The sequence below is a fragment of the Xyrauchen texanus genome, chromosome 25, assembly GCF_025860055.1.
Source record: "Xyrauchen texanus isolate HMW12.3.18 chromosome 25, RBS_HiC_50CHRs, whole genome shotgun sequence".
Taxonomy (NCBI): Eukaryota; Metazoa; Chordata; class Actinopteri; order Cypriniformes; family Catostomidae; genus Xyrauchen; species Xyrauchen texanus.
Window position 1 is genome coordinate 19,280,977 of NC_068300.1, and position 24,622 is coordinate 19,305,598.

General features: G+C 40.8%; 1 protein-coding gene across 1 annotated transcript in view; it reads left to right on the plus strand.

Annotated features, from left to right (window-relative positions):
- The window catches only part of LOC127618507 (basement membrane-specific heparan sulfate proteoglycan core protein-like), a 153,197-nt gene extending 137,090 nt beyond the window's left edge, over positions 1-16,107 (plus strand). The window contains exons 67-84 of the mRNA XM_052090995.1: positions 959-1,043; positions 1,209-1,353; positions 1,489-1,591; positions 2,347-2,456; positions 5,059-5,167; positions 5,261-5,359; positions 5,448-5,669; positions 6,146-6,390; positions 6,544-6,715; positions 7,452-7,574; positions 8,766-8,822; positions 11,177-11,252; positions 11,469-11,547; positions 11,762-11,809; positions 12,634-12,704; positions 12,979-13,062; positions 13,715-13,818; positions 13,957-16,107. Coding sequence (XP_051946955.1) covers positions 959-1,043; positions 1,209-1,353; positions 1,489-1,591; positions 2,347-2,456; positions 5,059-5,167; positions 5,261-5,359; positions 5,448-5,669; positions 6,146-6,390; positions 6,544-6,715; positions 7,452-7,574; positions 8,766-8,822; positions 11,177-11,252; positions 11,469-11,547; positions 11,762-11,809; positions 12,634-12,704; positions 12,979-13,062; positions 13,715-13,818; positions 13,957-14,132 — 2,108 coding nt within the window. The 3' untranslated portion in view covers positions 14,133-16,107. The remainder of the gene's footprint in view (positions 1-958; positions 1,044-1,208; positions 1,354-1,488; positions 1,592-2,346; positions 2,457-5,058; positions 5,168-5,260; positions 5,360-5,447; positions 5,670-6,145; positions 6,391-6,543; positions 6,716-7,451; positions 7,575-8,765; positions 8,823-11,176; positions 11,253-11,468; positions 11,548-11,761; positions 11,810-12,633; positions 12,705-12,978; positions 13,063-13,714; positions 13,819-13,956) is intronic.
- The last annotated feature ends 8,515 nt before the right edge of the window (positions 16,108-24,622 follow it).

Below are 24,622 nucleotides of genomic sequence, written 5' to 3' on the forward strand. Positions count from 1 at the left end.
CTTAAAAAAATAAAAAAATGAATCGAAGTTACAGTGAGGCACTTACAATTGAAGTGAATGGGGCCAATCTTTGCAGGGTTATACGGCAGAAATGTGATGCTTGTAATTATGCAAAATCACTTACATGCATTCTTCTGTTAAAACTGTTATTTTAGTTGTAAAATTGTTTAAATCATAATTGTAACAGTCATTTTAGGATTTTAGGGTTTGTTTAAATAACATCGTCATGGCAACAGAGTTGTAATTTTGGCTCAGAAAAGGTTAGTAAGTGATTTTTGACACTAAAATCATGAACATTTATATCCTTTATGTCTTGTGTGGTCATACTTTTAAAATAGTGAGTATTTTAGTGTTTAAGGATTGGTCCCATTCACTTCCATTGTGAGCACCTCACTGGAACCCAGATTTTTGCTTTTTTAAAAGTCAAAATACATTTTTGTAGTGATCAATATTATGCCATAAATGCTGTCAATTGAACTGAACTTGTATTGAACCCGGATTATTTCTTTAAGAGATGTACAGGCATATGTCTTAATATATATATTTAAACCATTGCAGAGTGTTTATGTATTTTAATAAAATATTACATATTTCAAGCTTTTTGGTGGTTAGTGGCTGTATTTGAATGCTGGTTAGAGTGACTAATAAACCAGAGTTTAAAGTCTATACTACTACATGTTCTCAACATCTAATAGTCCTTATGCCCATGTGAAGACAAAACAGAGTCATGCATGTGCCCAAGCATGTGGCTTGTGTTGGCAGTGATTGGCAATGTGACATGCTGAACATGGCAACACATGCTGCTTCCATTAGCCAGAAGTTTCACCCACAGCATGCTGCTTTACAGCTTCAGCTTTACAGACAGAGGCTTTATCAGTGTGTGCATTGGCAAGCTCCATGGTTAGGTAAGACTAATGCAAGCATTGCACTTACAGTACCTTTCTCACTTCATGTGCAGGTATGATCCTTCATAATGGACAGAAGAAGACCACTGGTGCTGATTTCATATCTTTTGGACTGTTGGGTGGCCGCCCTGAATTCAGGTATACTGTATTTTATTATTGATATATTACGTTGTCATTTCCATCACTTATAGATCTCATCAATTAAATATAAATGGTACTAAAGCTTTGCAAACTATATCTTAACCTTTTCTTGGTCTGGCTTTGTGTTATGATGTTCTAGTTGTGTATATTTTCTTTCCACAGGTTTGATGTGGGCTCTGGGATGGCAACTATTCGTTACCCTACTCCCATTAAATTGGGTGAGTTCCATACAGTGGAGCTTTATAGGAACCAGACTCAGGGCTCCCTTGTTGTGGATGGAGAAGCTTCTATAAATGGAACCTCACAGGTACACATTCCATTCACCTAGCATATCCCTGGACAATATATGCTGTTTTGCTGTGAACTTATATTACCAAGAGACTATTAAATGGTGGTACCATGGCAATTCAACTTATTTTAAATGTGCAATGTGTATTTGCAGGGAAAATTCAAGGGCCTAGATCTAAATGAGGAGCTGTTTGTAGGCGGTTATCCAAACTACAGCATGCTCGCCAAAACTGCTGGCCTCTCAACAGGGTTTGTTGGTGAGAAACCCTTATATATTATTCCATGCCACATGTACAGTATTTTGTAGCTTTTGTGTCATAAAGAATTAAAGGGATAGTAACTCAAAAATGAAAATTCTCTCATCATTTCTCACCATCATGCCATAATAGATTTGCATGTCTTTCGTTCTTCTGCAGAACACAAATTAAGATTTTTTGAAAAAAATGTCTCAGCTCTGTTGGTCCATACAATGCAAGTGAATGGGTGCCAATAATTTGAAGCTCCAAAAAGCACATAAAGGCAGCATAAATGTAATCCATAAAACTCCAATGGTTAAATCAATGTCGTCAAAAGCAATATGATATGTTTGGGTGAGAAACAGATCAATATTTAATTCTATTTTTGCTAGAAATTCTTCTCCCTGCTCAGTAGGTGGCATATGCACAAAGAATGTGAATCACCAAAGTCACAAGAAGAAGAATGTGAAAGTTAATTTGGAGATTGGCTGAGCAGGGAGGAGAACTTATTGTAAAATCTGTTTCTCACCCACACCTATCAAATCGCTTATGGATTACTTTTATGCTGACCTATGTCATTTTTGAAGCTTCAAAATATTTGCATCCATTCGCTTGCATTGTATGGACTAAAAGAACTGAGATTAATTTGTATTCTGCTGAAGAAAGAAAGCCATAAACATCCAGGATCATTTTTGGGTGAACCATTCCTTTTAAGAAAAATATTGGTTGCAATGTTGTTATCAATTGCCTCCTTCCAATGATTTATGGTCTTTAAGGTTGTATCAAGCAGCTGATTATCCAAGGTGATGAGGTCATTTTCAAGGACCTTGATAAAAGTTCTGTTGGGGTGTCAAATTGTCCCACCTGCAAGGACCGCCCATGTCAGGTAAGCTGTTTCAAGAAAAATGATTCCACATTATAGCAAGTATAGTGGCCCCCAGTGTTGTAGTAGTCGAGTCATGATATTGATGACTCATGACTCATCTTGGACTTGAACACTAATGACTTGAACTTGAGCATTGGGTGCATTCTAACTTGGAGATAGAGGACTCGTTACAACCTTTAACTTTTGCGTTCTGCCCTTTTATGGCATGAGATCACATGCATGTCATGCCATGTACCGGTTGCGTGAGCGCGAATCTCTGTGTGAGCACGCAGATTTCCTTTATTTTCACTCAAAACTGGATGCACACTCTCAAATCTTTCTGCTCTCATTCAGAGAGTGCATGTCAAAACATGTCATATTCACTCACAAATCTATTATAATGCAAAATAACTCTGCCTCTGTTTATTCATACAAATATTCTGCTTCTGTAGACGTGGTATTGGGGAGACTATCGGAGTTTGAGGAATCAACTTGCCATTTGGTCGGTGGTGCATAGTACATGGTTAAAGTCATACTGTAAGAATGATTTTCTGATGCTCACTGACAATGTAAGAGACATGAGCAAATAAAAGAACAAACCTTTAACAAAGAACACGTTGCGACTCTTAACTTTCACCTCAGTAGAAAACTTACCTGCACAAGTTTGTCTAGAACTCATAAAGGATTTTTCAGATGTGGCGGCACATACGTTGAAAATTCGAAAGTATATGGAACAAAATCGTAAATCATTATCACAAGTTATAATTATAACAGGAAAATAAGATTATGTTGACGTGTGTTCATGTGTTTATGACAGGTGCAATTTTACATAGAGATGGAGACTGGCTCATGTGATGCAAGTTTGTCACAAATGTAGGCTAAACAGTTACATAATCTCATTATTAAAAGGACAGACATCCATCCATCCATGAAAAATCATGTGAATTTCTCCAACGCCTGAATTATAATGAATTTTGATAATATAACACTCGAGGACAATGCCTTGAGAATAAATAAATAAACTTCAAATAATTGGCAAGAAGGCACTGTTGTTTACATTGGAAAGTAATTTTTGAGGACATCTCATTTTTTATATCCTTGATTATTGTATAGAAATATAGATAGATAGATAGATAGATAGATAGATAGATAGATAGATAGATAGATAGATTTTATCATTTTAAAGTTCTCAAGTTATTATTGAAGACAAAGAAACAGTACTAAAATAATAACAAAGAAACAAATGAAGAAAACAAATGAAAATTTCTAAAAGCAATATCAAACATTCAAGTAACAAAAACCTACAGAGATGGTATTGTTATTGTGTGTATGTTTTTTTGTACAATAGTGTGTGTGTGTGTGTGTGTGTGTGTGTGTGTGTAAGTGTGTGTGTAAATGATTTTATTTTTGTGGTTATTTTATGACATAGACAAGGACTCGTAAGTCGGACATGTATGCAGTTATTGGTAACTCGACTTGGACTTGACTCGTACACAATATTGGTGATTTGGACTCGGACTTGAGCAGAGAGGACTCGAGATCTAGTGACTTGACTACAACACTGGTGGTTGACTACAACCCCAAAATGTATTTTGACACATTGGCCGCACTTAAAAATGCATGAATGTCATTGCATTAGGTGACCAAATTTTTATGTGGCATTTATTTATATTAGAAAATCAGGACCAGCACACTTTTCAACCAAAAAGGTTTTGTTAGGTTTTAAATTCTAAAACAAAAGTTATACTGTTTAAAATGAAGACAGCAGTATTTGGATGCTTTTTGTTTTTTAAAAGATAGTGGAACATGTTCTTTAAGTTTATGAACAACACCTGTGGTTACTCTGCTAGGACATTTGGTAAACTTGAGGGGAACTGATGGATGCATCCACTAAAAATGACATTGAGACCAGTTGGTTATTGCAAAAAGTCTAAGAAAATTGAAGTTAGTTATGAGAAAAGCTATATAATTGTTTGCAGATTTGTATATATGTTGTCATCAATGCAATGCAATTCATACATTTTAAGTGTAGCTTAAAGGGTTAGTTCATCCAAATATTTACATCACTCATTTACTCACTTTTGTGCCATCACTGAAGTGTGGCACTTTCTTTCATCTGCTGAACACAAACAAAGATTTTAAGAAGAATAATTCAGCTCTGTAGGTCCATACAAATATTTCAATCCTTTTTTACTATAAATCTCCACTTTCACTTTCAGAATGTGAAAGATTGTAAATATAAAATTTAGGATTTACAGTAAAAAATTACTTATTGATCTGTTTCTCACCCACACCTATTACATTGCTTCTAAAGACATAGATTTAACCACTGGAGTCTTACAAATTACTTTTATGCTGCCTTTATTTGATTTCTGGAGCTTGAAAGGTCGGTCACCAATCACTTGCATTGTATGGACCTACAGAGCTGAAATATTCTGAAAAAATATGAAATTCTGTTGTGCAGAACAAAGAAAGTCATACACATCTGGGATGTCATGAGAGTGAGTAAATGACGAGAGAATTTCCAATTTTACCTTTATGTCTCCAAATGCTTTTTGGGACACTTTATGCATTTTGGCTTATTGGCCAAATACAAATAGGTGAAATAATGTGTTTGTCTCAGCATGGTGGAGTATGTGAGGACTCTGCAGCTAGTCTCTACAAATGTAATTGCCAGAGAGGATACACAGGGAGCAACTGCCAGCACCACTCCTCCCTACGCTGTCACACAGGTTAGCATGTCTGCTTGAATTTCATGATTTGTCTAATCCTCAACCAACTTGTTATACTTGATTTATGGTTCTGTTCACCCTTGATCACAACAGAGGCCTGTGGAACAGATGCCACCTGCATTAACCGACCCAGTGGTTCGGGCTATGACTGCCGCTGTCACTTGGGAAAGTTTGGAAACAAATGCATGGATGGTAAAGCTGACTATTTGATCATTTGTGAGTTCCATAAGTACTGTAAGGTCAACTGTGGTTCTCACTAATGTCTTTGTTAAAATCTTAGGAACTCTTATAACAACACCATTGTTTGATGGCAAAGAATCCTACATTGCATATCCTCCTCTAACTAATATTCATAATGACCTTCGCATTGACATGGAATTCAAGCCCAAGAATTCAGATGGCTTGATGTTCTTCTGTGGAGGCAAGAAGATGAAAGTGGAGGACTTTGTGACCTTGTCCATGGTGGATGGACATGTTGAGTTCCGTTATGAACTTGGAACAGGTGAAAAACCAAACTATTATGATATTCTATGAGTGCAAGATAACCTTCAATGTAGTGTGGTTTCATTCGTTGAGTGTCTATTCACTCTTTGATATTGTTACTTGATTTCAGTCATTATCACCTTTACATGGCTCTTTGGAATACTTGATTCTGATTGGTTTATTACAGCATTCTGCAGTCAAATATATTTATAAAATGAACGCCAAACTGTATATTTCACAATTGTTCCCACAAGCTACAATTCAACTGTGCTAATTATATTTTTCTCGTAATACTCTGCAATCTCTTCTTACATAATAAATGAAGTTTAACGCCAGTATTTTGTCTGTGTATTTACTTATTTGGTAAGTAGCAGTGTAATAATGACTGACTGACTGACTGTACATTATCTCTTACTTAAAAACAAAACTGTATATAGTGGCTGGATCTTCTGCAGTTGGGCAGGCTAAACATACTATTCACTTCCTTGCTCTCAGGTCAAGCTGTTTTGCGCAGTCAAGAGCCTGTCTCTCTGAATCAGTGGCATCATGTTGTGGCAGAGCGGCTCAATAAAGACGGTTCCTTGAAGGTGGATCATGCACGAGAGATCACACGGTCCTCTCCAGGCAAAGCCCAGGGTCTTAATATCCACACGTCTATGTACTTGGGAGGAGTGCCCAGCATGGACATCTTGCCCAAGCCTGCAAATGTTAGCATGCTGTTTGAAGGATGCATAGGAGAGGTAAGTGTGTTGAGAGAATTATCTGGTTACATCAGTTCTATCAAATGTATCGGTTTGCCAGTAGAAATACAGATTAGTTTTGTTTTTTGTTTTGTTTCGTTTAGTTAATTTTTAGTTTTTTGTTTTTCACCACTCTCTGTGTCCTCTTTAAAGGTTTTCATCAATGAAAAGAATGTGGATCTTTCATACAGTTTCATTGAGAACAGAGCCATCAGCCAGTGTCAAGATGGCAGCCCATGTGACCGCAGGCCATGTTTGCACGGAGGCACCTGTATGGCCAATGCTGAGTATGAGTACCAATGTCTCTGCGGAGAAGGATACGAGGGTGAGTCGCCCCACCAGCTTTCAAGGAAAAGGGCATTTTATGATTAGCTTTGAACGTCTCACCTCTAAGTCTTCATTGATGCATTCTAACTCTTAAAAATGGTTGCTTAATCAAAATATATTAATAATAATTTAAAGCACATGCTTTCCCAAGATTATGCTTGAAAAGTGACATTTCTAGTAAGAACACTTAGGAGCAACAGTATGCAACGTTATTGTGTTTTAATAGTGTTGGGTAAATTACTCAAAATTAGTAATACACTACAAATTACTAATTACTTCTCTTAAAATGTAATTGGATTACTTTACTGATTATTTCATCTAAAATTAATCAAATCACTTTTTCTTTTTTACTTTTAAATACTTTTAAAACATTTGTCCTATAAAAGTTTACGTTTTTTTGCTCAAATTTCCTCATTCATCGAGGAGCTGTCACAGAAATGCTAACAGATGTACACATGAATTCATGTTTTAAATGTATTATGTTTTAAATATTTCTTTAACAAGTAATGTACTTAAAAGTAATTACTTTAATTGAGAGTAATAAACTGTAATCTGATTATAATAGTTTAAAATGCAATGTGTTACACTACTTTTTGACAAAGTAATTATTATAACAGTAACTAATTACTTTGTAATCATATACTCCCAAAATTCAGTTTTTACACTTTCTTAAAAGGCTTTGAAGTGACTTTTTACACTTTCTTCAATTTCTCTTTCTTCTTGGTGTTTCTCAGGTGAACGTTGTGAGGTATTTAAGGATACCTGTCGGGAGAGCACCCAGTGCCAGAACGGTGGGAGCTGTGTCAATAACCTCTGCGTATGTCTTGCTGGCTTCACAGGCCGACATTGTGAGAAAGGTTGGTGCAAAGTTGGTAGATGTTTAAATAGTGCTCTTTTTGTTTATTGCAAAAGATCTTTGCCTTCAGTATAATGACTGCATAAAGGGTGTAGATTTGGCTTGAACATGGGGGGGTTGCAGGGTGAAGCATTTACATGTTTCAATTGATCATGGTATAAATAATGGGGGGGTTGTAATTGCTTGTTTTGATTATTGCCCCCAATTCATTACATTCCCCCAAAATCTACGCCCCTGACTGCATATATATTGTACATATTTTACTGTATAGTATATTTCTGTTATCTTGTAAACAATTATCAATTGTAAACAATTAAGTGATCTTCCAAACTGACATTCCTCATTTAGGAAATAGTATATAGATAGCCCCTTTAAAATATCTTTTGTTTGGCCTTTTCTGCTACAAACTACTAGAATATGCATAAAATCAAACTTACAGACAAACATTCTGTGTAGCATGACAATGCCCCTGTGCTCAAAGCAAGGTCCATAAATAAATGGTTTACTGAGTCTGGTGTGGCAGACCTTGTCTAGCCTGCAAAAAACCCAAACCTGAACCCCAATTTAACACATTTGGGATAAATTGTTATTCTGACACCGAGCCAAACCCCATCGCCCAATATCAGTGCCAGACCTCACTGATGCTCTTGTGTCTGAATTTGGGCAAATCCCCACAGCTATGTTCCAAAATCTAGTGAAAAGCCTTTCCTGGAGCTGTTTAGAAGCAAAAGGAGGATCAGTTACCTATTAATGCTGAAATTAAAAGTTTAAAAAAACATTTGTGCAGTGTAGTATACATCTATTATACATAACATATCTTAAATATTGCCAGTAAAAATGTTTGGAGATAAGCACACTGCCATCTAAAACAATTGTGTGCAAGATGTTAAATTATTGTTTTTATTTTTAATGAGAACGTAGTGTCTCTAGCCCCATTTGTCATTTTATAGTCACTTAAGAATTCACTTCCTCTGTGGAAGTAAAGGCATTCCTCCACAGCTTCATTACATTAGATTGAACCACTGCTGTAAGTGATTCACCATAAGGCTCCACAGGGAAATATTGCTCCATACTTCATAATGTACCGTGGCAACATCAGTCAGACCGCCTAACATCATCCAGCAGTAGTGTGTTTGCCACATGTGACTATATCTCACCCCTGCAATCTCATGGCTATATCCCACACACACAGGGCAGGACTCCAGCTTCAACGAGGCACTGTGGAAATTGGAGGGTAGTGGGGGAAATGGTACAGTATGACTACAGTCTGCCTGCCACGCTCGTCACTAACCAGAGGACAGTGTCCTCCTCAGGGCCCCGTAGCCCATCTAACCCCATAAATAAGCAGCTACAATGAAAAAAATAAGGAAGACAAAAGCGAAGCACATTGTTTTAAGAGTCTGTTTACATGGCCAAATGTGCTAGAGAGGTGCTATCAGCTCATGTATTAGCACCATCATGGGCATGGTCAAGCAAATAATATTTTTTTGAAATATCTTAAAATACAAAAAATATCTAAACATCCTTTAAGCTGACAGGCCTGCACATAACAAAATATTAAAAAAATATACAGTCATGAGTACCGTTTTAAAGCATAGAAGCTGTCCTTTACCAGAGAAGGAAGTCATCCAAATGTGAGCAGAGAGGATTGTTCATTCTGATTACATATGGCCACCTGGAGATGGCACCAAGTACATGACACAGACCTAATGATGGCTAAAAAGACATAGAATGGAACTGAAAGAGATCTCGTTACTCGTGCCTGTGTTATTTTGAAAGAGAGCATGTCTTTAGTCATTGTTGTACTTGCATGTGTAATAAGTTTTGATGTACAATTAAGATGTTTTATTTATTTGGAGAGGCTTTTGGACACTATGATAAATTATTTTTGTAATACTATAACTTTTGATTGCTTTGTTTTGAAATTTTAGAGACTTGAGTCTCATAATTTATCAAAATCTATATCATTAAAAAATATTAAAAAGTTGCCAATGGAAGAAAAGTAAACTTCATATTTAAGTTATCATAATTGTTTTGAAAATATATATTATATTATATTATATTATATTCTAAGATATCTTATATATTATAGTCTTAATATCTTATCTAATTGTGCTTCTGTAAAATAAATACAGTATCTCAAATAAGTGAGTACACCCCTCACATTTTTCTAAATATATGATTATATCTTTTCAGGTGACAAAACTGAAGAAATGACACTTTGCTACAATGTAAAGTAGTGTGTGTACAGCTTGTATAACAGTGAACATTTGCTGTCCCCTCAAAATAACTCAACACACAGCAATTAATGTCTAAACCGCTGGCAACAAAAGTGAGTACACCCCCAAGTGAAAATGGGGTGCACTCACTTTTTTGAAATACTGTAAATAAATATTGTTTTAAGGATGTTTAGATGTTTCAACTAGAAAACAAGACCAAAGTACTGATTATTGAAATATTTTTTTACAGTACGTTTGTGAACAATGATTTTGTTATGTATTTGACAAAATCATACTAAGATAAATATCTAGTAGGTGCTTGACACGTCTCTAAAAATTTGTCACTTCATAATGCATCAGTTTATTGACACAGATGCCTTGTAAATTGGTCTCTGAAATAATGTGCTTCCAAAATTAATCATCATATTGCCTTATTGTCTTATCTGCACTTAATTGGTTATGTGTGGTCTATGACGTTTAAATGTAAAGTTAAAAGGGGGAATTCTATGTATTCATTGTAAAATGCTAAAGTTTAATATAGTTTTTAGAGCAGTTTTTGTTTTTAAGGGGAATTGTGATGAAATAGTTGCAATACTCGGCTGACACATCAGATTCATAGAATTCCCCTTTAGCATCTCCAAAGGTGTCTTGACCGGTCAGTCACTCATCATCTGCAGTTTCAATTCATTTCTCTTTGTTGCGAAACCAACAACAAACATCCTGTCCGCATTGCCACTTTCGCCTACAATAAAGTCTGTAAAAGAAATGTCCTCACACTGTGAACAAACAGATGTTATTAGTTACTAACAACCGAATGTCCTTAATTTAAACACTTGAGCTGGCCAAACAGGTGAGTTTAAGGCCAGAAACGCTGTAAATAAAGCATGAATCACTTGTAGGCAAGCACTGAACTGCCTGAGGTTTTTCCGGTTAATATGTGGTTCGAGAATGGGTTTGTAAGGAATGTGTAATGTTGTTTCCAACTGAGAATGTCACTTCAACAGAAATGTTTCATCTGTGTTGTTTGCATTAATTTGCATTTCCCTCATAGAGATGAAATGGATGCTGGATGTAAATAGTATATGTGAATTGCCCTTTGATGCACATATTTTTTATGTTTATCGCAATGCAACAAGATATCTGTGATCTTGAGAGAATGTTAAAAATTAATAACTTCCCATTTTTTCCAAAGGCCAGTAATCAACTCAATAGTATTTTTGTTACAGTTCAGATCTAATTTAATGTAGTAATCATAGGTCAGTTCTGTTTTATTTTTTTGATGTTGACTCACTCTATTATGTGGTGAAGCTCCACGATGTGGCAGTATTAGACAGAGAGTAGCCTCTAAGTCACAGTTTTAAGTTTATTCTGTTTCTCTTTGCAGACTCTCCTATTCATTATTCTGCATATTTCCATGATGATGGCTATCTTGCCCTTCCAAAGCCCATGTTCCCACGAAGGTGAGGGTGCAATATATAAAAATATGAAAGGACTCAATGTGCAATCTTCATTTGACTTTAATAAAAAGTAGCATCAGTTATCAAAGATGTTGTTGATAGAGCTTAACATGGTTTGAACCCAGTATATTCCTTTAAAGATCAGGTTTTGAGTTGTTTTGTTTTTTGGTGTTGTTTTTGAATATTTTGAACCAGTATTAACTATTAAATATGTTTCAGTGCCCCTGACTCTCCAGAGACTATTGAGTTTGAGATCAACACTGTTTCTAGAGATGGCCTCGTCCTATGGCAGGGAGTGGTATGTTTGTGCACATGGGCCCTCTACTGGATATCAGGATCATTGCTAACTTACATGCAGTGTCTTTTAGAGTTTTGTATACAGCTTCATTCCACTTAAATTATTAAAATGAGTGTACTCGGATCAGCTTTGGATGTAATATAATGTTGTGACTGCACGTTTTTAATGGCTGCTCTGCATGTTTGCTTGGCTAACTCACCTTCATCCTCTTCAGGAGCCCGCAAGTGCTCTAAGCCTCCCTAAGAAGCATGCTAGTAGAAAGGTATCCACTCTCCACAAGCAGTCAGACACAAATGTATAACTGCATTACCAATATCATGGTTGTATCATAATCATTTACTCACCCTCATGTTTTTCCAAACCCATATCATTTTTCTTCCATGGAGTACAAAAAGAGATGTTAGAATAATAGCCTCAGTCGCTAGTGACTTTCATTGAATTTTTTGATGTGAATTTTTTGAATGAAAGTAAATGGTGACTGAGGCTAATATTCTGCCTATCATCTCCTTTTGTATTTGGGTTATTCACCCAACATGAGGGTGAATAAATGATGATGGAATTTTCATTTTTAGGTGAACTATCCATTGAATAGCATGCTCCGACATCAATGAATTCTACTTGTTCACAAAATGTCATTTCATCATTTATTGTTTGCACTTTTTATGCATGCTTTCAAAGTTGTGCTTTATCACAGATTTGGCCTCATGATTCCATATTTATCACCTCCTTTTCCACCTTTAAAATCAGAAATCAGAGAGCATTTATCACTGTTCCAAATGAATAAATGCTGAATTGATTTTTAAACTCTGTGCTTAATGTTTTGGCCATGCATTCACAATTGCTCTATAAAACATAAGTGAAGTGATATCCTTAGGGAAACTTTCATCGGGATCATTATATATTACAATGAGATTAATTTCTCAAATTAGAATGTAGTTTTACTATAGTTGCAAATATGCTCTTGAATCAAAGGCACTCACGTGTATATTTATTCATTGTGATCAACATGCAACACTTTGACCATATTCCCTCCCAATGACTTATATTAGAGATTAACTTAAATATTCCTCTGATATTGCTTTGCAGGAACTTGGAGAACCAGGAAAGGGCAAGGACTTTATAAGTCTTGGTTTACAAAATGGACATGTTGTGTTTAGGTGAGTGATTGAGAAATTCTACCACTATGAATTTGCTATGAATCACTGTCACTCTAACTACCCAAAACATCATTATTTAGCACATATTGGAAGAGCATATTATTAGGGTTTTGACAATATTAATGACCAGATGTTTCGTCTTGGTCTGGTAAAATCTTGCTTTTGCTGGGGTTTTCAGCTGCTGCAACTGTTTCAGTTGCTTTGTTCAGTAGATTGATCTAGATTAGATCTTTGTAGATGATCTAAAAATGTTGTGCTGTGTTTTTCCTGATAGTTATCAGCTGGGCAGTGGAGAGGCTCAGATTCTTTCCAGAGAGCCTGTCAATGACGGAAAGTGGCATATGATCACTGCTGTCCGGTAATACTCCTTACCACTACAAACTTTAAATGTAAAACACAGCCACTTCTCATCTGTGCATATCAGAAAGATGATGAAGAAAGATTTGACCTACAGTGACCCCAAAAAACTTTTTGGACAATTTTGGAAACTTAAGTCACACTTAAAAATGTTAATGCATTAAAGACAAAATATTAACCCTTAATTGCATAGGAATATTACCAAACAATCTTTTCACCAAACACTCGTGTCTAAAGACACTTATATAGATATTAAATAATCATTTAAATATAATTTATGGAAGTGCAAAAAAAGAAAGGAAAAGAAAGACACTCTTGAATACCTAGAGTCTCTATTGGCACTATACATTTTTAGTACTTAAACCATTATAAAAAATAAATATATATATTGTGTGCAATTTTGTGTTTTTTTTGTGTGTGTTACACTATTTAAAAGAGAGAATGATGAGGTACAGGGAGTGGAATCAGGTCCCAGGTCATTAAAGACCCAAGCTGTGCATTTAAAGGTTAAACCAAATCACATCAGCAAACAAATGATGCTAGAGCTTTTCTAAGAACTAATTTAATTTTTCTTAGCCATTTTTGCCATTTTAACCAGTTGGAGTCAAGGAGTTTTTAGTGTATGTATGAAATCATGTTTGTGTCCTCAACAGAACGGGTAAGCAGGGCTATCTTCAGATTGATGGAGGAGCAGTCCGACAAGGACAGTCACAAGGCAAAAGCCTCATGGTGAACACCAAAGGGAACATTTACCTGGGTGTGTACTGTATAACATTGGATCGTTGTTTCACTCTACTGGCTTAAGTACTACAATGGAAATTCACAAAGCCAGTAGTGTAGTAATGTACTACAATGAAGCTATTATCTATTAAGAATGTTTTCTCTTTGGCTGTAGGTGGAGCTCCAGACATGAAAGCATTGACTGGTGGGAAGTTCTCTACAGGCATCACAGGCTGCGTGAAGAATCTCTCGCTCATGAATGCTCGACCGGGAGAACAGCCAGCGCGACCCATCGACCTGCAGGTCCACGCAGAGGAGGGCATTAACGTGGAACGCTGCATAACAACATAGACGCAGTGCTAAAACCCTGTCAAGAGACTACAGAAAATAACCCCTCATTCACATACACACTGGGAAAGACATGCTTTTCTCAGACGCTTACAGGACAAATTATGGTTTCTAACTCACACTTTAAGAGACACTCTCTGATATGTGTTGCTGGTGCTTCGCTGCAACCAAAAAACTACACAAGAAAGGATTCTTTGCTCTATGCTGCGTTAAACCAAAAAAAAGAAATGAGCGGGAAAGCGTGAGAAAAATTAATTATATTAACAAGTCTTCACCTTTTCAGTGTTTTATGTTCCATGAAGGAACTATTAACAAAGAAGCTCCAGTACAGTTTACATGCTCCGAACAGTAGCTTTTTAGCCATGATATAAAAAAAAAATATAAAAAAAACGTGATGAGCCTTCTACGATGGGTCAGATCCTATGGAATCGGAGATGTTTTCACAGCACTGAATTTTTATTTATAAGCATATTAATCTAGATATATATTTGTGGGGGATAATGCAACTAACAATAACCTGCTCATTTGTTTTCCTATGTGATTCTAGGCTCTAATTCTGAATTTTGAGGCTTTAGCACCCAAGCTGTGTTAATACTTGAAGACTCTGGTGCCTTCTTTTGCTCTGTACGAGGGCTAGTGGGGTCGAGCTTGCTTAGATGCTTAGATATCATGAGAAGGGGTCTCTATGAGGTCACAGCACCTATGGCAAAATGACACGCATCTCAGATGAAGATTGTCGCTAAAGATTACATTTGGGAGATCATATACTGTATATGGTGTCAATTTGAAACTATATACCTTCCATGCTTGGTAAACTTGTGTCTGGTAAGTGTGTTTTTTTAAACTATGGTGCTAAATTCAGATATGACAAAAAAAACTAAATAAATGACAAGCACATCACTGTTTCATTATACTGTTCAGATGTACTTCTCTGGATGTGTCTCGTTTGTTGTAAGAAACAAAAGTCTGAACTTGCCAATAAAATACAGTTTACTGAGTGCCAACCCCCAGTCAAAGTATTGAGACTGAAGTTCATTTTGAGAATGCATTGAATTGTACTGCAAAATATTTTGGAATTATGATTTAATTTTTTTAAAAAGCTTGTTACCTCTATTATTAAAATGTATTTAGTGGATCTCAAATGTTACAGATAAACACAAAAAACATATTGTTTGCCGTTTTACTTAAGTGATCAATTTGTGTCTGGGTTTCGAATCACTAATGAAAATTTTGAAAAAAGGCAAAAACTAAACAAAAAAACATGTTAACAATAATTCAATATAATTTTGCTTTCTAGTTTTTTCTTTGCTTTATTCAATAAAAACACTTTTTTTTTTTTTTTCTTATGGGGAGTCTCTTAACTAATCTCCCCCCTCCCCTAAATAACACTGTTTTACTTGTGAATGTTGTTTGGAGAGCCTTTGTTTTTATATTGGTTTTCCTTATGTTATTCTGACATTTTATCTGTTAACAACAACACAGATATTTTTGCAATTGATGAAGTCTTTTGTCATTACATTCAAATGTCGTAGTCTTACTCATCATCAGTTCAAATGTAACAAAGGAGAAAATGTCTGCATGTGTGATTTTATTTAATGTGTTTGAGGTCAGGTGTGTGTACAGTTCTGGCCATTCAAATCATCTTCAAGATCCTCTGGAGGGTTAACAGAGAACTGCCACTTCTGCTGTTTAAAGGGTTAGTTCACTTAAAAATATAAATTCTGTCATTTACTCATTCATGTTGTTCCAAACCCGCTGTTAGGCAGTAGGTTAGTGTCAGTCATCATTCACTTTCATGGCATATTTTTCCATCAAATAAATGTGAATGGTGACTGAAGTGTTCCACAGAATTCATACAGGTTTGGAACAACATAAGGGTGAGAAAATGATGACAGAATTTTCATTTTTTGGCTTGACTATAGAGGGTGCAGAAATAAGACTGGATACTCACATTGTGTGGTGATGATGATGATGATGATGAAAAGAACTGAAATGGAGAAGTGACATTGAGATCCGAGGAGGCGCAGTGGAAGGTCTACAGGGAAGTGATGTATAGAATGCACACCCTTGTATTATCATGTAATCAATATCTGCATTAGTGCTGTGACTTGGAGCTCTTATGAGCATGCTCGCCCACATGGGCCACATGTTTTTTCACTTTTTTATATGACTATGGCTTGTTTGTTAACTTTCTATCATAGCATTACTGCTTCAATTAAAGTTGCTTTATTTTTATTTATTGTTTTGATCCTGTCGTTTGTCTTCACTGATTTCTGGCCTGATATGACTTTAAATGCACGATCACACAAGTTGTTAGTTTTTCTTTTGCTAGTTTGTAATGTGTGATATTGCTACTGCAACCTCTCTATCTGTTTTTCCTTTTATGTTTGAATAAACATTTATGTTTATGTTTGGGGGGGTATATGTCAATCTCCCCTAATCCACATGACTTTGTGAGATTGTTTTTTGGCAGACTGGAACCGATAATTTCTAAAAAAAAAAAAAAAAAAGAAAAATAAGCTTTTTATGTCAATTCAACCCTGGTGGCTGTAGGAGGTTTTTCTGAAAGATGAGAAAAAATTCTAATGTTGATCCATGACTGCCTTTGATCTTCATATTCTTCATTGTTATAACAGATGTTGCATTAGATGGAACCTGCACACTTCCTTTACCCACAAATGATTATTGTCATTTTTTATTTATTTTTTTATTTTAATTATTTTTATGGGTCTATTTAGTCCAACAATAATTCCATGGCAGTTCCATATTTTAATAGTCCTGAAAATATGTCCCATATTCATTCATACCTCCATGTAGTCAATTTTAACCAAACGCATTCATTTAGATCATTATCCATTCATTTGAATATATAGATATTTGGATACAGAGCAAATGTATAATATATTATAATATAATTCAATTGTAACCATCATACAATATAGGCTAGATCCAGTGACCTACAACATGCTTAGTTACTAACATCTTTATAGGTATAGATAATGAGTGTTTTCAACCAGCTTCCTGAAAACACTCCCTGTATGGCATTGGTCAGACAAACAGATAATTATGCTCATGGGTATTGTAATATGATACAGTGCCTATATATAGAAAATCATCATACCCCCTTGGAATAATACTTTTTTTGTTTTACAGCCTGAAATAAAAACTAAACATAATATATATATATATATATATATATATATATATATATATATATATATATATATATATATATATATATATATATATATATTTCCAGCTTTATTTACACATTTTGCCTTCTGAACATTCAAGTAACAAAAAAAAAAAAAAAATGGAGGCCGTTCCAAACATTTGTTAATTAAAGATAAAAATGGGTTTGAAAAATGATCATACCACTGGAGCTACTTTTTGCTTAAGTGACCTGTCTGTTTGGATATGTCTCTACTAGCTTCACATACCTAGGTTGAGGAATATATTTCATTCTTCTATGCAGAATTGCTTGAGTTTAGTCTAATTGCGGGGTGAGCGACAACGGACTGCTCTCTTCAAGTCCATCCAGTTTTTCTATTGGATTTAGGTCAGGGGTCTGACTTGGCCAATCAAGGACTTTGACTCTTATACTTAAGCCACTATATTGTTTTTTGGCAGTATGTTTAGGGTCATTGTCATGCTGAAAGTTGAACCACCTGTCCATTTTTTGTCGAGCAGAGGGCCACAGAGTTTACTTTTTTGGTTGTAAATTGGTTATACATGGCACAATCCATTTCCCCTTCGATCAGTCCCCACAGGAGAGGGGGGACTGATCGTGGTGGTGGTGTAGTGGTCTAAACCACATAACTGGTAAACTGGTAATCAGAAGGTTGCTGGTTCGATCCCCACAGCCACCACCATTGTGCCCTTGAGCAAGGCACTTAACACCAAGTTGCTCCGGGGGGATTGTCCCTGTAATAAGTGCACTGTAAGTCGCTTTGGATAAAAGCGTCTGCCAAATGCATAAATGTAAATGTAAGAGAAACACCCACACAACATAATGTTGCACCAACATGCTTCCCAGTAGGTATGGTATGTAATGGGTGGTGTGCTGTGTTTGTTTTTTCCCAAATATAGTGCTTGGAATTCAGTCCAAAAAGTAAAATTTGTGTCTCATTTGACCATAGAACTTTTTGCCAGATGGGATCAGAATCCTTAGTGTGGCCCTTTACTCAGAACCCTTTGCTACAAAAGACTTAGTGTTGCCCTTTTTCAGAAGAGGTTCCTTTCTTGCCAAACTGCCATACGGGCCAGCTTTGAGTAAAGCTTGGAAGATTGTTACCACCAGGGCCGTAGCAAATAGAGGCCCACAGGTCCAGGGGGCCCACAACAAATTTTAATAAGAAAAATCTATTTTCATAAGAAAGGGGCCCAAAGCAAATATATGTTCAGAGGGCCCTTAATTCCTTGCTATGGCCCTTGTTGCCACATGCACAGACCAATCAATCTCAGAAATGAGGGCTTGTAAATCCTTCAAAGTTGGCTTTGGCCTTATGATAGCTTCCCTGTTTGGAGTGACGGCCCAATCTTGGCAAGGTTTTGGTGGTGCCATGCACTTTCCACTTCTTAAAATGCTCTGAATTGTTCTCAGAGACAGTTAATGCCTTAAGAGCATTTAGGTAATTTAAGATAATTTTTGTGTGCAGAGAGTCAGCCATTATCCTTGACATGTGAGATGTTTGGAGTGCTGGAGGTAAATAAACAGTGATGTGAAAGTGGGTCAAACCAGATAAGAGAACAAATATTATGCTGCATGATGATGCCAGAAGAGCCTAACTGCTTTAAAAGAGACTTCAGTAGAGGAGAGGAGAGCACAGATGATGCTGACCAGACACTTAATGTACTCCATTTACTGATGGACAATATAGAGGCATATTACAGTACATGCTAGTTCATTAAGATAATTTTGGTATTTTTCAATACAATTTATTGTAGAGCCTTTTTTATTGAATGCAAAACTTATTTAATTATTTAGATTTTTAAATTGGTTCCTGTTTCTAGCAATTCAACACTATTGACAAGTAAGAAAGTGTCACGAACCCCTTTCCTCTGCCCCATCTCCGCTTCCTCGAGCACGCACTCATACACTCCGCGAGCATGCTCGCTTCCGCTCCCTCGCTCAGCCCCTTGAGCGTGCACGCTCTTTTCCTCCCTCGAGCACTCACGCTCCTTTTTGCTATTACGAGCTCTCACTCGTAAACTCTCTCCCCCCTCTGACTCATGCTCGCTTCTCACGCGCACCAGCCTGAACATTATGACCACTTGCACTCACGCGCTTCCTATCCCCACACATTAGATTCACCTGCACTCCTCTCGTCACCTTCATTGTTCACACCTGCACCTTCCCCTATAAATACCCAGCACTTCCGTTTCACGGGGGTTGGTTATTGTATGTATTTAGTTCCCCGTATCTTTGCCCCGCTAGTCTCGCCTAGTTTTGACCTCCCCTCTGTTTGATTATCTCTTAGCTTGCCAACTCCCTATCCCTCTCGTTTCCCTGTCTTTGTTCCCGCTAGTCTCGTCTAGTTCATCGCCCTACTTGTTAACTGTTTTTCCCGCTATCGTTCACCTCCCTCATTAGATCTGCCCCCTTGTTCATCTCTTTGATTCCCCGGCTTTTGACCCTTACGCTTCCCACGACTACTCTTCATTGGATTTGCCCCCTTGTTTGTACGTTTGTCTGGACTGCTTTTTTATTTAATAAAGCGGTTTTCAACCAACATTGTGACTGTCTCATCTTGTGTGTGTGTGACCGGGTTACAGAATAACCAACCTCACCGTGAGACAGTCACAATGCGTCACGCTGGATGTTTCGCGCAGCTCACTAGAGCGGAGAGGCACGTCACATTCGGCGCAAGGAGCTACAGTTTGGAGGCAGGACCAAGCTCACGGCCCAGGGGCAGCAGGTATGTGCGTTGTCTGATTTATGTCACACTGTTTCACCTGTGTCTGCCCCTGAGCCCGTTTATGCCTCCAGCGCATTTCTGGCGCCGTGAGCCTTCAACCCCTGAGAGGTTTGACGGCTCTTCGGACGCTGACCAAGGGGTTTTTCTGCGAGGCAGCGGTTGTGTAACCCATAACCCGCCCTCGGCATTATGGACCCAGCGGCCCAACTTCGTGGGTTTAGCGTCAGGGAGCCAAACCGTGGAGGCTTATATTATGGATTTTTGTGTCCTGGCGTACCAGGTGAATTTTAATGAGGTGGCTCTGAAGACCATTTTTCAATGTGGTCTGAATGAGCCAACCTCATCATTAATGCCTGGTGGTCGCTGCCCCTTAACCTGGCTCAGTTTATTGACCTCGCCCTACTGTACTCTGGTTCCTCGTTCACTGTGGGGAGGCAGACACTGAACCAGCTCCACACCAAGACCCCGTCACGAGCCTACCACGGCCCCAGTCCCTAAGCCTGACACGGCCCCAGTCCCTAAGCCTGACACGGCCCCAGTCCCTAAGCCTGACACGGCCCCAGTCCCTAAGCCTGACACGGCCCCAGTCCCTAAGCCTGACACGGCCCCAGTCCCGAGGCCTGTCACGCCCCAGCCTCAGCCTGCACGACCAGCCGGCGCCCATGCCCGCACGCCAGCGAGCGGCGCCATGCCGCCCACGACCAGCGAGCCGGCGCCCATGCCCGCCACGGCCAGCGAGCCGGCGCCCATGCCCGCCACGGCCGAGCCAGCGCCCATGCCGCCACGCCAGCGAGCCAGCCATGCCGCCCGGCCAGCGAGCCGCGCCTGCCCGCCGGCCGGTGAGCCAGCGCCCATGTCTGCCACGGTCAGCGAGCCAGCGCCTGTAGCCTCGACCCCCTGAGCCAGCGCCTGTAGCCTCGACCGTCCCCATGGCCACGTCCCCTGTTGGTCGAAGACGTAAGAGAAGGAAGAGGCCCTTCTCCCCAGTCTCGTCTGGTGCTCAAGACCTCTGCTCCGCCCTCAGAGTCTCCCACGGCTCTGCAGACCTCTGCTCCGCCCTCAGAGTCTCCCACGGCTCTGCAGACCTCTGCTCCGCCCTCAGAGTCTCCCACGGCTCTGCCGGGTTCTGCTCCGCCCTCAGAGTCTCCCACGGCTCTGCCGGGTTCTGCTCCGCCCTCAGAGTCTCCCACGGCTCTGCCGGGTTCTGCTCCGCCCTCAGAGTCTCCCACGGCTCTGCCGGGTTCTGCTCAGCCCCTCTGAGCCCTCCCGGGCTCCGCCTCCACGAGTCTCCAAGGGCCCCTCCACGAGCCTCCTAGGGCTCCTCCTCACGAGCCTCCCAGAGCTCTACCCCTCAAGTCCCTCAGGGCTCCACCCCTCAAGCCTCTCACGGCTTCGCCTCTCGAGTCTCTCAGGGCTCCATCCCTCGAGTCTTTCATGGCTCCACCCCTCAAGCCTCTCACGGCTCGCCTCTCGAGTCTCTCAGGGCTCCATCCCTCGAGTCTTTCATGGCTCCACCCCTCAAGCCTCTCACGGCTCAGCCTCTCGAGTCTCTCAGGGCTCCATCCCTCGAGTCTTTCATGGCTCCACCCCTCAAGCCTCTCACGGCTCAGCCTCTCCGAGTCTCTCAGGGCTCCACCCCTCAAGCCTCTCACGGCTTGCCTCTCTCGAGTCTCTCAGGGCTCCATCCCTCGAGTCTTTCATGGCTCCACCCCTCAAGCCTCTCACGGCTCGCCTCTCCGAGTCTTTCAGGGCTCCATCCTCCGAGTCTTTCATGGCTCCACCCCTCAAGCCTCTCACGGCTCGCCTCTCGAGTCTCTCAGGGCTCCTCCCCTCTCAAGCCTCTCAGGGCTCCCCTCTCCGAGTCTTTCAAGGCTCCCCCCTCAAGCCTCTCGAGGCCTCCCAGGGCTCGGCCACTAGAGGCTCCTATGGCTCTGCCTCCCGAGCCTCCTCACGGCTCCCCCTCCAGAGCCTCCTACGGCTCCACCTCCCGAGCCTCCCAGGGCTCGGCCACTAGAGGCTCCTATGGCTCTGCCTCCCGAGCCTCCTACGGCTCCCCTCCAGAGCCTCCTACGGCTCCACCTCCCGAGCCTCTCATGGCTCTGCTCCCAAAGACTCCAGAGCTTCCTAGGGCTCCGCCTCTGAGCCTTCCACGGCTCCACCACCCGAGCCTCCTACAGCTCTGCTCCCTAAGACTCCAGAGCCTTCTAGAGATTCACCTCTCGAGCCTCCCTACGGCTCCGCCTCTCGAGCCTTCCACGGCTCCACCACCCGAGCCTCCTACGGCTCTGCTCCCTAAGACTCCAGAGCCTTCTAGAGATTCGCCTCTGGAGCCTCCTGCTGGCTCGCCTCTAAAGCCTCCCTTGGCTCCACCTCCAGAGCCTTCCAGGGCTTCACCTCTGGAGCCTCCTCGGCGCCACCTCCCCGGCTCTGCCTCCAGAGCCTACCAGGGCTTCACTCCTGGAGCCTTCTACAGCCACCTCCCGGCATCACCTCCCCGGCTCTGCCTCCAGAGCCTACCAGGGCTTCACTCCTGGAGCCTTCTACAGCGCCACCTCCCACGGCGTCACCTCCCTCGGCTCTGCCTCCAGAGCCTTCCAGGGCTTCACCTCTGGAGCCTCCTCGGCGCCACCTCCATGGGCTCCACTTCCTGAGCCTTCCAGGCCTTAGCCCCTAAAGCCTCCTTCGGCTCCACCTCCAGAGCCCACCAGGGCCTCGCCCCTGGGGCCTCCTGCGACTCCACCTCCCTCGGCTCCGTCTCCTGAGCCTTCCTCGGCTCTGCCTCTGGAGCCCCCGAGCCTCCCTCGGCCGCCTCTTCTGTCTCTCAATTCCCCACCTGCCGGAGTCTCTCACGGCTCCGCCTTCCAAGGCTCAGTCTCCCAAGTCCTCCACGACTCCGCCTTTCACGGCTCCGCCCCTGAAACCTTTCCTCACTGGGTCTTGCCTGCTCCCCTTGTTACCGTTCCTCTACCTGTCCTGTGGCCTCTTCCCTGGCCTCCGGACCCTATTCCTGTCCGGTGGTCACCTTCCAGACCCCGGACCCAGTCCCTGTCCTCCAGTCGCCTTCCAGACCTCCTGACCCAGTCTCTGCCCTATGGCTGCCCCCTAGACCTCCCGACAACCCGCCTGTCCACTATGTTCCCCTTGACCTTGCCTTGAACTGCCCATTGACCCCCATGGACTGTTTCATCTCCCTTTTGTGCCTTCTGCTCCCCATGAGCTCACTGCGCTCGTTCTGCTCCCCTGAGCTCACGCGCTCGTTCTGCTCCCCTCGAGCTCTCACGCTCGTTCTGTCCCCTCGAGCTCTCACGCTCGTTCTGTCCCCACGAGCTCACACGCTCGTTCTGTTCCCTCAGCGCTCCTCGCAGCCGAGCGGCCGTCAGGAGCCGTCCTATTCAGAGGGGAGTACTGTCACGAACCCCTTTCCTCTGCCCCATCTCCGCTTCCTCGAGCACGCACCCATACACTCCATGAGCATGCTCGCTTCCGCTCCCTCGCTCCGCCCCTTGAGCGTCGCGCTCTTTTCCTCCCTCGAGCACTCACGCTCCTTTTTGCTATTACGAGCTCTCACTCGTAAACTCTCTCCCCTCTGACTCATGCTCGCTTCTCACGCGCACCAGCCTGAACATTATGACCACTTGCACTCACGCGCTTCCTATCCCCACACATTAGATTCACCTGCACTCGTCTCGTCACCTTCATTGTTCACACCTGCACCTTCCCCTATAAATACCCAGCACTTCCGTTTCACGGGTGTTGGTTATTGTATGTATTTAGTTCCCATGTATCTTTGCCCCGCTAGTCTCGCCTAGTTTTGACCTCCCCTCTGTTTGATTATCTCTTAGCTTGCCAACTCCCTATCCCTCTCGTTTCCCTGTCTTTGTTCCCGCTAGTCTCGTCTAGTTCATCGCCCTACTTGTTAACTGTTTTTCCGCTATCGTTCACCTCCCTCATTAGATCTGCCCCCTTGTTCATCTCTTTGATTCCCCGGCTTTTGACCCTTACGCTTCCCACGACTACTCTTCATTGGATTTGCCCCCTTGTTTGTACGTTTGTCTGGACTGCTTTTTTATTTAATAAAGCGGTTTTCAACCAACATTGTGACTGTCTCATCTTGTGTGTGTGTGTGTGACCGGGTTACAGAAAGAATATCACCAAGGTATGACACCGCTTTAATTTCTACCTGTATTTTAAAATTAAAATAAAAACAACTGCAATTTGATTAATGGTAAACTTTTTATCTTAAATGTTATTTCCTAGATATTTGCAATCTGAGTTGTTCTTGCTACAAGTAAGTTTAAAATATTCGTTTGAAAAATAAGCTGTTGTTAGAACTAATTTGTAGTTTGACATTTGCATAAATTCTCAAGACAAACATTGTTCAAAATCCTGTCTCTATGTTTCATTACATAGGAGCACATTTGTCTCCACTGAGAGTTTGAGTTACTCTTGCGTGCTTTGCCAATTTGTCACATTTAATCATGAAAGGATTATTCACTCCTTTACTTATTCCTACTCATCTCTACTTTTTTTACCGTTATACATGGGTCACTCTGTAAAAATGTCCACTGTACTGTA